Source organism: Sporothrix schenckii, assembly GCF_000961545.1.
Source record: "Sporothrix schenckii 1099-18 chromosome Unknown Cont43, whole genome shotgun sequence".
Taxonomy (NCBI): domain Eukaryota; kingdom Fungi; phylum Ascomycota; class Sordariomycetes; order Ophiostomatales; family Ophiostomataceae; genus Sporothrix; species Sporothrix schenckii.
The window spans coordinates 668044-681366 of record NW_015971144.1 but is presented as its reverse complement, the minus strand read 5'-3'; the positions used below and the strand labels follow the sequence as shown (position 1 = coordinate 681366).

Genomic DNA, 13323 nt, shown 5'->3' with positions numbered 1-13323 from the left:
CTCCGTGCCAAACGTAGCAACCGTCGGACCTCCTGGAAAGACATGGACGTTCCAATAGCAGGACTATAAGACTGCTGTCTGCTACCTGAGCTGCCTTGTCATGCCACAGAATGCAGCTTCTCTCGACACCCAATCCACCTTACTGTTTAATTCACGAGTGAAGCAACGGACGCACCCTTACAAACGCCCACCATGCACTACTACAACAAGCTCAAGCTGCTCGCCTTGGCGTCGGTCCTCTCGGTTGCCTCTGCGCGTCCGTCGACCATCGACATCCGTGGCAATCCCGACCCGGAATCGTGTGTCAACGGCAAGGCCATCTACGTGGCGTCCAACGCGGCCAGCAACGCCGTCGTCGCCGTGCCCATTGCCGAGAACGGCTCGCTTCTGGTTGCCAAGGGAAGCTCCACGGCCACAGGTGGTGCTGGTGCCAATGGCGTGGAAGCCGGCGGCAAGCCCTCGGGGCCTGACGCCATCTTCAGCCAGTCGGGTGTTGCCATTGCAGGCGATGTAGGTTCCCCCGTTGCCCGGTGGTCGGGTGTATGGAATTGCAGAAAGACACAGTCCTAACGTCCCACACCAGTACCTCTTCGCCGTCAATGCCGGCTCCAACACGGTGACGATGCTTGCCATTGACAAGCACAACCCCGCGAAGCTGACCGTCGTCGGCAAGTCGGCCTCGCTGCCCGGCGAGTTCCCCACCACAGTCGCCGCCTCCGACAAGTACAAGCTGGTCTGCGTGGGCCTGACGGGTGCCAAGGCGGGTGTGGCCTGTGCGCCGTACTCGCCGTCGGGCATTGGCGCCGTCGACGCGCTGCGGCCGTTCAACCTGGGCCAGACCACGCCCCCGGCCGGGCCCCTCAACACCGTCTCGCAAGTGTTCTTCTCCGAGGACGAGACGACCCTGTACGTCACCGTCAAGGGCGACCCCACCGTCGGCAACACCGGCTTCCTGGCCGCCTTCCCCGTCCAGAACACCCGCTCGTCCTGCCACGCCGCGGCCTCCGTCGCTGCCGCTGGCGTCACCAGCTCGCCCAGCGGCACCGCCGTCCTGTTCGGCTCCGCCACCATCAAGGGCTCGTCCAACCTGTTTGTCACGGACGCGTCGTTTGGTGCCGCCGTCCTCAGCGTCGATGCGTCCGGCAAGGCCTCGACCGTCGGCAAGGGCGTCATTGCCGGCCAGGCCGCCACCTGCTGGGTCGCCATCAGCCCGGCCACCAAGACGGCCTTTGTCACCGACGCGGGCCTCGACCGTCTCGTGGAAATGTCCCTGGCCGATGCCAGCATCATCGGCTCGCCCATTGACCTGTCGGCCGGCAACGGCGGCGTCGACCCCGGCCTGACGGACCTGCGCGCCGCCGGTAGCTTCGTCTATGCACTGAGCCCGGGCAACGGCACCACGGACGCCGCCATTACCGTCTTCAACGCCCTGACCAAGCAGGCTGTCGACCACGTGTCGGTGGCGTCCCTGGGACTCACCAAGAGCGCGGAGGGTATGGCCATTCTGGTGTAGATGGTGATGGCGCAGACGGCGGTGTTGGGGCAACTTTGTCAGGTTCGATGCCTGGGTCGAATCTGTTTCTAATCGGGGTGTAATACGAGTCTTCATTACTTACTTCTTTCCTTTTGTAAATGTTTCTTGTATACTTATTTCATCTTCCATCGTTCCCTTCACTTTTTATCATGAAGGCGCTGATTCCGTTTTCAAGGATAAGTAAATAACAAAATAGCCGTGAAGAACTCACCGTAGCTGCATGCTGCTTTGAACGATTGTGGAGGAGACGAAGAGAACAATACAAGTGCTGGTATTTCGCCGTAGACATACCCGAGCCGGCCAAAGACGATGGACGACATGTACTCGGTTGCTGAAGGCCGCAGGTATTTGACTGCAGAAACTGAATCTGTCCACCAGAACTCCCCTGTACCTCTCCTTCTCACAGGCATCAGGCTCAATATCACGTGACTGTTGCTCATGACCCCCACAGCCCCCACCCACTTGTTGTAGGAGCCAAAAATGCCACCCTAGATGTGGTAAACAACCCACACCTCACCCACTCCTCACTATCACATCCTTGTCTTGTCTCCACACCCTCTTTATGACAATCCTGCATTACACGAGAGACGCAGAGTCCCACATCAGCTAACAATGAACTCTGCTTCAGATGCGAATGCGCAAGAGCTGTTGGACCAGTTTCTGACCGAGAACCCGCCAAAGCAGCTCACCGACGCGTTGACGAAATTTCTCTCCTCGCCTCTTCCGACTCTCCACCATCCTGTGTCATGGATGCCGCCTGCGGACGAGGTAGCGGTGCGCCTGGACCTCGTTCGCCAGTTGCAAAAGAACTTTATCAAATCGATCTGCGGGCTCGAGCGAGACTTTATGTTTACCGCATCTTAAGTAGCGGTCCTGGTTTTGATGCCGCTCAGCACCCTCGGGACCCTTGTCGCCGACACTGGCCCTGACAGAAACTTCTCTTCCAGAGTTTTTGCTGCTGAAGGAGGTCTTTTTTTTATTCGTAAGATGAGAGATATGACTCGTTACTGCAAGTGGTCCTGACCTTTTTTCAACTCTTCTATTAGCCGTGCCTATCCGAGTAATATCCATCTCTGACATGCTATTTGCAGTCCTCCAAGGCCAACACCCGGACGCCGCAACCAAGAAACGAAAGACGCCTGGACAAGAACCACAGCCTGTCGAACAACCCCGCGATGCAGATCTTGCTATTGGACAAGGATATGTTAGAAAAAACGAGCATGAAAAGAAAATGGTTCGTCCTCTTACATACCTTTTCTAATTTTTTTTTTTTTTTTCATTTTTACTTGGCCGCGTCTCTAACATCCTAGTGCCTCGAACGTGACCAAAACAAGTGCATCTTCACCAACGACACGAACCCAGAAGTTTGCCATATTGTACCCTTCGCATTCAACTCGACCACGACAAATTTGCGAGCATATACGACCAATTTCTGCTGTACAATGGCAGCATTGTTCATTGACCAGGAAGATGCCTTGGCCGGCAACGGCCTGGTTGCGTCAGGTCTAGGATGCAGTGATAAAAGCTGGAACATGCTCTGCATAGACGCCTCCCTCCATGCGGCATGGTCCAGGCTGCAATGGGCAATCGAGTGCATTGGCATCGAGCCGTCAGACGAGTCCCGGACATCCGACAATGAAATCAGGCATCATGCAGTTATTCTGGTTTCCACTGGATGCCGCTCCGACGTGGCGATGCGGACCCTGATAAAAGGGTCAGTCTAGAACCCGGCACGAGCGACTACCGGGGTATGATGGACAGGATGTGCATCGCTGTCCCCGAAAGCAGCGAAGGGCACCGGCCCGGTTCGGCCTCTCAAATGCCCTCCACCACCATGCAACAGCACGACCTCCAACCACCTTTCTCCGGCCAAGAATTTCGGGTAGTCCACAATACCCGCGAAGATGCCGAGAAAATGCAACGGATGGTCAACATACAGTGGTGCTGTGTACGGCTCGCAGCAATGTCTGGCGCGGCTGGGCCTGACGACCTCGACGACGATTTCTCTGAATTCGATCATGACAGAGAGGAATATGAAATTGACGTGTGGCGGCGAGAAATAAGCCAAAGCCGTGATGCCTAGGTATCATCCCCGGCCCACGGCCAAAACGTTGGCCATCACGCTAAGCCACCATTTATTAGCAAAGATCGAGCTCTGGATGTTCAGCAGTAAGGGCTACATGATACCGATAGTCATCTCCCGTTGTATTCCATGTGTTCCAAGAAAGCATCGCTCTCGACCGAAGCCCGGAAATCGTCCCACGACACAAAATAGTAGTCGCGGCCGTGCTTCTCCCCCGGTCGTGGCGCGCGCGTTGTGTGCGAGACTGTCGTGGCAAACAGGTCTGGGTGCCTCTCGCAGAGCTTCTGGCAGAGCGTGCCTTTGCCGACCCCGGACGGCCCCGAGATGACGATTGGTGACCAGTTTTGTGGTTGTCCTGACGTGTCGAGAATCGTTGCCGTCCGTTCTGATCCGGAACTGGATGAGCCTAAAATGACCCGTTAGGTATGAGCTTCATTAATGTGAATCCAGGAAACATGAAATGCAAGCTGCGACCACATCTTCGAACGCACCAAAGTGCATCCTGACGAATTGTACCAAAGAAGTGAACCTCACGATAGGGCTGACCGTCGGCTGCGAGGTTTCTTCTGGGAAGTGACATTGACGGCATATTGTCAATCGTTCTTATATGAACGAAATAAGGTTCAACTGTTCTTCCAACAATGTGCGCAACGCATGTGATTAGATTTGCGTGACGCTGATTCAGGAAACAATAACAAACACGATGAGTGACACACCTGCGGTTGGTGTTAGGCCATGATGACCGGGCAACTCTGCCACGCTACTGTAATTGCATGCACGAAAATATGAGTACAACGAAAAGCGCACCATCAGCTGCAATACTAAGTTGAGAAAGACGAAATACACAGAATTTCCAGCGGAGGGAGACCTCTAAATCGCATAGGGTAATATCTGCGCCTGGAGTTGCCAACCTTTGACACACAACGTAGGATTCACAATACTATGATTACGAACACGCGCAATGGTGCGTTGGTACAGACCGACAGAAAGTTCGGTGCTAATAATAATATCTTCGTTTGCCACAACGGCTACCGAATCCTATACAGAGTCATACGTACGCAACAAATTTAGTGGTAGCTGTTCTTTCCTTGATGCGCACACGCAAAACAAATACTGGCATCAAATGCACACATGTGATAGACTCCACCACAAGAGGGCCACCTACCACAGCGCATAGTTGCGACGTTCACCACTCTAAAACATCTCGGGCACACTACGTTGTAGGCCGCAGCCGTGCCATGACGACCTTACTTCAGTTGTGACTGCGGCAAGTGTTGACTGGCGTCCAAATCACAACTCACTACGAGAACGCCGCAGCGATGGCTAGACCATTCGTACGCACAAAAGAACGGTTAGCAGGCCACGCGCATTACATGCCCTCCATGGAACGAGCGGTGGTGTACCTGATTCGAACAATATGCGACACCAAGTGAAGCGAATCTTATTTTCCTTTTGCTGGCGAGACAGATTGTATGAGCCACATGAGGCCTCAGTTTAAACCTTCGCTCGTAAGTTAGTTTCCTGTCCTCCTAATTTGAATTATTTATTTTCCCTCCCAACAGCCGGGTCGGATTGGATAGGCCGCTCTCCGTAGTGTTTTGGGCAATTTCTTAGAATATGCGGTGTGGATCATTCTCAGAGACATACAGTCCTCTTCTTTTTTGACATCTAACGAAACCAACTATCGAATTCAACATCATCTCGTATATAGCTAAGCTTGTAGTCACGAGAGTCATGCTTACGGAGTTCACGCCTCTTTCCACTCGATGAATTGAAGGATTGGACAGCGCCGATTTTCCGCGCTGCAAGAACGACTCAAATAAACTGTAGTTGTAGCCAACCATTGTCAGAAGCACAGAAAAGGTTTGAACGATTTGAAAGGGTATAGACGAATTCGGACTCGATGCCATCGAAATGCTTGTTTTCTTCTGTTACACTAGTGACTCGCGGAAAGAAAACGACAAAGATTTGTTGCCGTAGGAAGGCTTACTTTGACGTTGAAATGGCTGTATGCAATGTATCAAAAGTAGTCTGTCAGTATCGAATGTGCATTGTAACTTCAAGGGCGAGAATCGATGACTTCGATTCATTTGTACCCCAGTACAGACGGGAACATGTCCATTTTCATTCAATGGATTCTAACTGTAATCCAGAACCTTAAAACGGCTTGTCTTCGTTCTCATATTGTGGCATCTACAAACAGGGTCAGTTATTGAGAATTCCAGAGCGAAGAGAGAGAGGAGCACCTTCTCTTCTATGCCCTCAGCCACTTCACGAGCAGAGGTGTATTCGCCTTTCCAGCACCGCTGGATGACGTCGCCCAGCGCCACGTCCGACACGTCGGGGTACACACCGCGGCGGAGGAGGCCGGCTGCTCGGCCGCGGCATTCCGCTTCCTCCTTCCAGTGCGGACACCTGGATGTGATCAGCTCGTACATGGCAGACCCGAGTGCGTGGATCTCGCAGGGCATGGTCCCCGTCGAGGTCTCGGGGGACTCGTCGTCGGGGTGCCGGAATCCGTCCTCACCCCAGACGATGGGTGGTACGCCGTCGAGGCCCGAGCCGGCGAAATCGCAGATCCAGATGTTACGGTCGGCGGTAAACAGAATGTTACGGCCGCCAATGTCGCCCCAGCGCACGCCCTTGTCGTGAATGTAGTGGACAGCCGCGGCGAGGTCGCGGCACCAGCGCACGCGCTCGGCCAGGGAGGCCGTCCCGCCCTCGCGGAAGTAGCCCCGGATGGCGGTGTGCTTGGCGCGGGCCATGTAGATCCTGCCGCCTCGGTCGTTGTCTTCGATGCCGAGGCAAGGCACAACGTGCGGGTGCGACCCCAGGCGGCGGAAGATGGCCTTTTCCGTGTCGAAGCGTGCCTTGTGCCGGTCTGTCTCGTACGGCAGCTTAACCACGACATCAGGACGGTCTTTAAATCCATAGACAGCCCCCGTGCCGCCGGTCATGATGGTCTCGCATCCCTTTGGACACCGCACCCCGACGATTTCTGTCTGTTTCGTCTCGGCCATTGGATCTCGATTCGTTTTGTCTGTTTGTGTTTGGTGTCCTGTGTTGATGATCCGCCAATGTGTGTTTGGTCTAGCGATGGGAAATTGGGGAGATGGCTGTCTGTTCATCGACTTTTCAGAGGATTCAGTACGACGTATGCTGTCAGAATAGGAGTCGCGGGAGAGAACGAGTTGAATTCGCAGGCACTTTTAGGCAGCAGCGACAGGGGCTTTTGTTTCGCGAAACGGGGTCAATCAGATGAGAGTATACAGGTCACGTGAGAGGGCCCGGGTTACTTAAGCGAAGGTTTCTCTTTTAGAATTCTGGCTCCAAACACACAATTCAATAATCTTTCGCATCCAGATAATGGCCATAGATAACATTTTATATCGCTTGGCTAGTCCAGCGCTCTCCGTTTCTGCAGCCGTACAAGAAAGACACGGAAAGATACCTAAGGCGGACAGCTACGTTCTATTTTTGCCCCAGTGACTGCCCTGGGCCAGCTAGTGGGCCTAACCATGTCCCCAGTCACTAAACTGGGCGCTAAAGCGGCCCCTGCCGGGCCTCTCTTCGTAGCCTCTCCTATTCCTCTTTTTTGCCCTAGCCCACTTTACCCCAGCACCAAGGAATTCGCTGGGATCAGCAGTGTGTTCCCCAAACACCCCAACTATTAGTGCACCCGCACCCTCGGTGTTCAGCAGGGTACTGATTGAAAGTCGGATTATTACAACCCACACCTCGGTGACTACCCCGGCTTTACCCACCCCTTTACGTGCTGTGCTCATGGTCTACAAGCTTGCACGGACCGAACCTGCCGTACGCCATGGCATGTTTTCAGCGCCTTTCGAGCCTCGTTTCCAGGCCCTTGGCCCTGCATGCCTTGTATGTCGTCGTTATTCTTTTCGAGTACAGAGTTTTTCATCGTTTTAAAAGGGGGGTTTCTCACAGACGCCTAGGCTACCATAGCTCGCTCTATTTCCAAGTTTTATGTGACTCTGTTTGCTGCATTTCAACAATATTCAAGACACGAAGATAGGATGTGCCGGCCGCTGCTCACTCGACATAAACCTTTGAAGCTATTCCAACCGCCATGTCTCCCATCTGCCACCCCTGCCTGCGTTTCCATTCTCCCACATTATCTGCAGTCCGGGCATTCTGCCCCCGCCTCTGTGTACGTGAAGTGCGAACTATGTTCCTTGACATCGTCACAGGGAGTCCCGTGGACTGGAGCCTTGTCACAGTAATCCCATACGACGAACTCTTGGGTATGCGCGGGTTCCTTCTTGCACTTTCCCGCCTTTTTGTGCTCGATGATTTTCTTGCACATATGGCTGGGGTCTGGCTGGCAGTTGTTAGTTGGCGCTACAATGACCGAAAGGAAGAGTATGATCTTGTCATGATAGCGTACTTGAGACTGTGTTTGGCTTGTTGCTTTTCCTGTGTCTTGTGTTGGATGCTTGTAGTGTGGTTGAGAGGCTTGAGAACAAAGAAACACCCGACGGAAGAGAAGAGGGCACAACTCACGTTTAAATAAAGAATATATGCACGTTTGCGATGCTGCTGGTCAGAAAATAGGTATGATAACAATGGAAGCAGCCCGTAGGCAGGCCATAGGCAACAAAGTCGCATTCTGCGGCAGCAGTCCAATAAGAGCATCGCGAGACATCTAAGGGGGTCCCTGGGGTTTCCAGCCGTCCTCCTCTTATCACATGTAGACGAGGAGACGCCGAACCAAGCTTTTGCCTGTTCGTGAACAGGGCGCCTTATTGCACAGAACACTTTACTGCCTACAATGCCCAGCTCGACATCCATAACCAGACCCAAGGCCTCTATCACCACCAGAGCCGTCGCCACCCGCAGCCTCCCGTGCTGCTGCGGCGGTTGTTCCTTTCTCTATCCTTCTCTGGAGCCAAGCCCAGGCCTCGGCCGAGCCGTGACCGGAACCCGGTCCCATCATATGAACAAAAGAAAGAGTGAAGAAGTTGCGAGGAAAAAAGGAAGGGGAAAAGTAGGCCGAAATGGAAAAAAGAAAACGCGGAGTGGTGGCGCACATTGCCGGCCCCAGCTCGCAGAGTGACCCCATCTGGTGTGCTAGTTAGGCAGCAGCCCCGACCTCAGTGTGCAGCAAGTTCGATTGGTGCAACAAGTGGTAGGGACCTGACGTGGGGGTTACTGGGCGGGAAAACAACGCTGGGGATATATGTATTACATATACCATATTGGTACTCCGTACCATTGTGTTGGAAATGCCATATTACAGCCCCAGATCGAGCTGACCGTGCTTTTCAAAAGGCAGTAATTTTACAGTGTCCGCCTCACTTTTGGACGAAATGCTGCGCAAAACTTTCGGCTACAGCCGGATCCTCGACGAAGACTCACCGACGGCGGCTTAGGGGACTGTCGTTTAGGGGGAAAAAATAACGCGCCACTACAACCGTGCCGTTCAAGAGCTGTGGCTGGTGTGGAGGAATCACCGTGCTTGTCTTTTGCTGTACTATCTTGATGATTCACCGACGTGTGTCTGGTTGAGCGATGGGAGATGGGAGAAATGTCTGTTTGCTCACAGGCGATTGGTGCGTGGGTGATAGTGCCATCAGCCACCAGGATGTGAAACATTATTGACAGCGAAGACGACGAACCGATAAATACACTGTTCCGTTTATTACATTTGAACGTGCAGTATACCACTATCCACGCGCCCCGTGCGTTTCTGCAACGACCCCGCCATCAAGCTACTGACCCTTAACATTTTGCTCACCATCATTCGGGGCTCTCCTGAAAAATTCACATACAATTGTTTTTCTGTTTCCTGCGTCGGCCTAGCGGCCTTGTGACTGTCACAATTCAACAGGGGAGCAGGCCGGACCTATCGGTCTACCCCATTTCGTGCCACGCTAACTTTAACTCTGAAATCAAGCTCCCTTTAAGTTGAAGACGAACCTTTGAGAGGCGAGATGGCTGAAATAGCAAGTTTTCTCCAGTCGAGCTTTGGAGACTCTAATGTAAAGGCCCACGGCAACGAGCTATTTTAATTTGTTTACTGGCACGCCCGGTCAAATCGTCACAACTTACGACTTACGGGTGTGTCAAAGGGTCCCATAACGCTCTCCAAACCGTGTCCGTTTAGTACTCTACGTTAATACTATGTTCTGAATAGGGACTGAAATACGGATATATCTCAAAGATTAGATTTATCTCAAGGATGTTGGGGACTCAGTGTATTGATAAATATGTGGGGCCAGGAGGGCTTCTGATGGACATGACATTTTTAAAGTGACGAGGGAGTGCGGGAAGGCAAATACTGTTGAACACGAGATAAAAGAAAACGACCTCATAAGAAAAGCTTCGTTGGTTGACACAGCGCTGCGTCAGAATGAGTATAGAGGTGAGGCATGAAAAGCCAATGATCCGTCCACGTCAACAGGGCGACGATGGAAGCGCTCGCCAAAGATGTTGGCCACCACAAGGTCCCCTCCATGGCTCCATACAATTGAGTCGACGTGGGGGTGAGCAGCAAGGTCGCCAAGCGAGATGCCACGCGAGGGCTGCGTGGACGGGTCCCGGACGATGGGTTTCCAGCAGTCCCAGCTGGCAACAACAGTGCCCGATCCCAGGGCAGCATAGCCAACCACCGCGGCGCCAACGGGTCCGGCCAGTGTAGCAAGGGCAATACCGGAGCTGCTGCCACCGGCGAGGGACCCAATCCCGACTAAAGCACCTTCGCCCAATGCAACAACGCTTGTTACGACGGGGATGCCCGTAACAGTGCTTCCAGCAGACACTGCCGCGCTGACCGCAGCGCCACCAACCGGGGCACCAAGGCCTGAGACAGCAACTACTGTAAGACTTGACACGACGAGAACCATTTTCGAGGTTGAAGGGAAGGGATCTGAGGGTGTTCTTCGAGTAGTACGGCGTAGAGCCTTGTTATTTCTGTATATATTCTCGCCTTGCGTTCCTATGTACAGCCTGGCCACCCCGTTGTTGCAGCCCAACCATTGTTGCAGCACAACTTCTACACGTGGATACTCACTATACGAAATCCTCCCCTTCTTCCCTTTTTTTTTTCTCGATGTCACCGCACAACGACATTCAACATGGCACCCGAGCCGACGGGCGGCTCGAACAATCAGTTCACACAGCAGACTGGGCTCAGCTTGCCACAACAACCGACACCTTTCCCGTCCCCATTCTGGCACGACTTGCTGCCGCCGATGTCTCTCCCCTCGCCGTCGTGGTTGCCCGAAACATTGCCTTCAACTTTCATCTGTCCAGAGACGGCCATTCACGCCTCACCGGTGCCCTTGGAAATCTAATGAGCTATTCCGGTCTCGGAAATGCAATTTATTTTGGGATTGGAATCAAGCACATCATCCGCATATCTTCGGTGACCATCAACGCATGAATTTCGCAGAATTGCGCGAGACACAATTGAATAGTCAAAGCAAACCCAAATACTAAGTTCACGACTATTTATAAGGTTTAAAAAAAAGTAAATCACTACAAACACAAACATCGTACTACTACTAAAAAGAGTATAAAAAGGACTATTCAGAATTGTTTTTTATATTTTACCAGCTATTTTATTTGTTTCGTAAAATTTAATTGAAGTTGATGCCTTTTTCGTGTTTTTGGTGATGTTTCTGGCAGAATGGTGGGCTGAAACGGGTGGTGGGCTAAAGTAGGTATAAGTAGCCTCACTCTCTCACTCCGCTTGAACACCAACAGCGCGCAAAATGTCATCTGCAACTGCAAATGCATCAAAAATGCCATTGTCGCGCAAAAAGTCTGCGCCGCTGTCGTTTCCGTTGAAGACATACTGGATGGCCGGATTTGGATTGTCTTCTGGAACGTGGAAAATGCATTCATTTCCAATCTCCTCCCACGAAGCCATGGCGTTGAAAACGCGCTCTGTGCCCTTGGACGCCGACCCGATGATGAGCAGGGCGTCGCGGTACTTTCTCAGCGGTTTGGGGAACGGGCGGACTGTCTTGGAGCGCCAAACAAGTTGTTTCCATTGCGGCGACGGGTAGTAGAGACGGACCACTCGACCCGCAGTCGTGCTACTGTCATTGCTGTCGCTGCCGCTGCCTTCCAATCGCTCCAGCACGTCTCTCTTGATTTTCATTGTCACGATGAGGATGGTTTCGGCGTCGTGCCGGCGCTTGGCATATCCGGCATAGTACTCGGCAACGTTGGGATCGGGAGCAAAGTAGAATAGAGAACTGGTCCCACTGAAGTTAGTAGGGGGACTGCTCAGTAACTTTTCCACGCGGTGCTGGCCGGTAGCGTGGCTGTCTTCATCGTCGGCGTCCTCGTCGACGGCCCAAAAGCCAGCCATGCGGGACTGGGCGATGCCTTTGTATAAGACGAGGTACCCAGGCGGTTCTGTCGCGTCGCGCGAGCTGCGTTTGTGCCAGCGTCGAGTTGATATGCCCGGCTCGCTCTCTCGTTGGATTTCCGAGTGGGACTGGAGACGGCGGCGCTTGTCTTGTCTAGTGTTGCTTGCCGTGGCGTTCGGCACCGGTCGAGACGGGCCAGACCCATGGCGACGCGGTCCTCCTCTGGAGGAGTGGGAATCGACAGGGGTGCCGGCGGTGTCGTCGGTATCGTGAAGGCGAAGGCGCGACGTCTTTTGTATTTCGTTGAGGCCCAGCCAGCGCATCTCGATCGTATCCTTGGTCCAGTTTTTGCACGTATCGGCGATTCGGATGCAACGGAAGTTTGGGTCCATGATGGCTTTCTTGGTTTCCTCGTTAAGCCCATACGCATCGAGACAGCTGTTCCACTCGTCGTCCTCGTGCTCAAAGTCAGCATCCGGTGCGGTACTGGGCAAGACCCGTCCCAGAACAAAGTCCAGAAATGGTACGAGGAGGCCGCCGGCCAATCTGTTGCTACTGCTGATGCTTGGTCCATCGTCCTCGTCGTCCTCGTCGGAAAGAAGTTCGCGCTGCGGGCCTGTTGCCGGCCACGTTTCCCACTCTTGCCACAGCGCCTGCGCGACCTCTTCCGCCAGGCCAAGATACAGCAGAGTGGGCAAAGAGATCAGCTTTCTTGGTACGGTAACATAGGCATCGCTCGTTCCGCCCAGGCCAGTGAGGGGGAGCTCGCTGTATTCTTCGTCGCTCGACCTGTTCAGGCGTCGCTTGTGCAGCCGTGTGAAGCCGTGCAGCTCGGCCGGCTGCGTCAGGCCTTGCCTGTTCAGACGGACCGCATCGACGGGCGCGAGGATGTTGTTCGACATAGTTTTGTTGGGTGAGAGCGAGTCGATCAACGGCCAGTAGAAGAGCGACAGCGTTTAGACGAGGTCGAGCAAAACGCAGCAAAGGAAAGATACGGAGCTCAGGCGAGTTTGTGGGCAGGCAAGCAGCGATGGTTGGCAAAGAAAAAAGAAGGTTGTGAATCGACCAGCGACAGCAGGCATGGAAATGGAAGTCGTCGAAATGGAGAGCAGAGTTAAAAGGTCGCGTGAAGCAGCTAACGCGAGGCACGCTGTGGACGTAGTTTGAAGCTTGGTGCGTCATGGTCACGAGTTCGAGCTTAGGGTCATTGAGTTGGGCGGTCACAGTGCAGAACAGCTAAGGCTCCACAAATAGGCCTCGATGTGGAGCTCATAGTGACGAACACGGAGGCAGTCTTTTCGCCACCTCGTCAAATAAGAAGCCATCCCCCCAGCCTCTTCCATATTTGTGTAACCATCGAGGCC

General features: G+C 53.4%; 8 protein-coding genes across 8 annotated transcripts; 4 read left to right on the top strand and 4 right to left on the bottom strand.

Annotated features, from left to right (window-relative positions):
• Positions 1–192: 192 nt before the first annotated feature.
• SPSK_02537 (uncharacterized protein) lies at positions 193–1513 on the top strand (the record flags this gene model as incomplete). Its single annotated transcript, XM_016729406.1, has 2 exons — positions 193–510; positions 584–1513. The coding sequence occupies 2 exons, from the start codon at positions 193–195 to the stop codon at positions 1511–1513; spliced, it is 1248 nt and encodes a 415-aa protein (XP_016588969.1).
• A 633-nt stretch (positions 1514–2146) lies between these two features.
• On the top strand, positions 2147–2398 carry SPSK_02873 (uncharacterized protein; the record flags this gene model as incomplete). The annotated part of the gene is made up of 1 exon (XM_016729735.1): positions 2147–2398. The coding sequence occupies one exon, from the start codon at positions 2147–2149 to the stop codon at positions 2396–2398; it is 252 nt and encodes an 83-aa protein (XP_016588968.1).
• Positions 2399–2612: 214 nt separating this feature from the next.
• Positions 2613–3617, top strand: SPSK_02643 (uncharacterized protein; the record flags this gene model as incomplete). Its single annotated transcript, XM_016729511.1, has 3 exons — positions 2613–2768; positions 2845–3143; positions 3191–3617. The coding sequence occupies 3 exons, from the start codon at positions 2613–2615 to the stop codon at positions 3615–3617; spliced, it is 882 nt and encodes a 293-aa protein (XP_016588967.1).
• A 110-nt stretch (positions 3618–3727) lies between these two features.
• Positions 3728–4118, bottom strand: SPSK_02829 (uncharacterized protein; the record flags this gene model as incomplete). The annotated part of the gene is made up of 2 exons (XM_016729692.1): positions 3728–4023; positions 4109–4118. The coding sequence occupies 2 exons, from the start codon at positions 4116–4118 to the stop codon at positions 3728–3730; spliced, it is 306 nt and encodes a 101-aa protein (XP_016588966.1).
• Positions 4119–5774: 1656 nt separating this feature from the next.
• SPSK_02698 (uncharacterized protein) lies at positions 5775–6637 on the bottom strand (the record flags this gene model as incomplete). Its single annotated transcript, XM_016729565.1, has 2 exons — positions 5775–5810; positions 5864–6637. 2 exons carry the CDS (start codon positions 6635–6637, stop codon positions 5775–5777), a joined length of 810 nt encoding a protein of 269 aa, XP_016588965.1.
• A 3348-nt stretch (positions 6638–9985) lies between these two features.
• Positions 9986–10483, bottom strand: SPSK_02798 (uncharacterized protein; the record flags this gene model as incomplete). Its single annotated transcript, XM_016729663.1, has 1 exon — positions 9986–10483. The coding sequence occupies one exon, from the start codon at positions 10481–10483 to the stop codon at positions 9986–9988; it is 498 nt and encodes a 165-aa protein (XP_016588964.1).
• Positions 10484–10689: 206 nt separating this feature from the next.
• On the top strand, positions 10690–11022 carry SPSK_02850 (uncharacterized protein; the record flags this gene model as incomplete). The annotated part of the gene is made up of 1 exon (XM_016729713.1): positions 10690–11022. The coding sequence occupies one exon, from the start codon at positions 10690–10692 to the stop codon at positions 11020–11022; it is 333 nt and encodes a 110-aa protein (XP_016588963.1).
• Positions 11023–11322: 300 nt separating this feature from the next.
• SPSK_02453 (uncharacterized protein) lies at positions 11323–12861 on the bottom strand (the record flags this gene model as incomplete). Its single annotated transcript, XM_016729324.1, has 1 exon — positions 11323–12861. The coding sequence occupies one exon, from the start codon at positions 12859–12861 to the stop codon at positions 11323–11325; it is 1539 nt and encodes a 512-aa protein (XP_016588962.1).
• Positions 12862–13323: the final 462 nt, after the last annotated feature.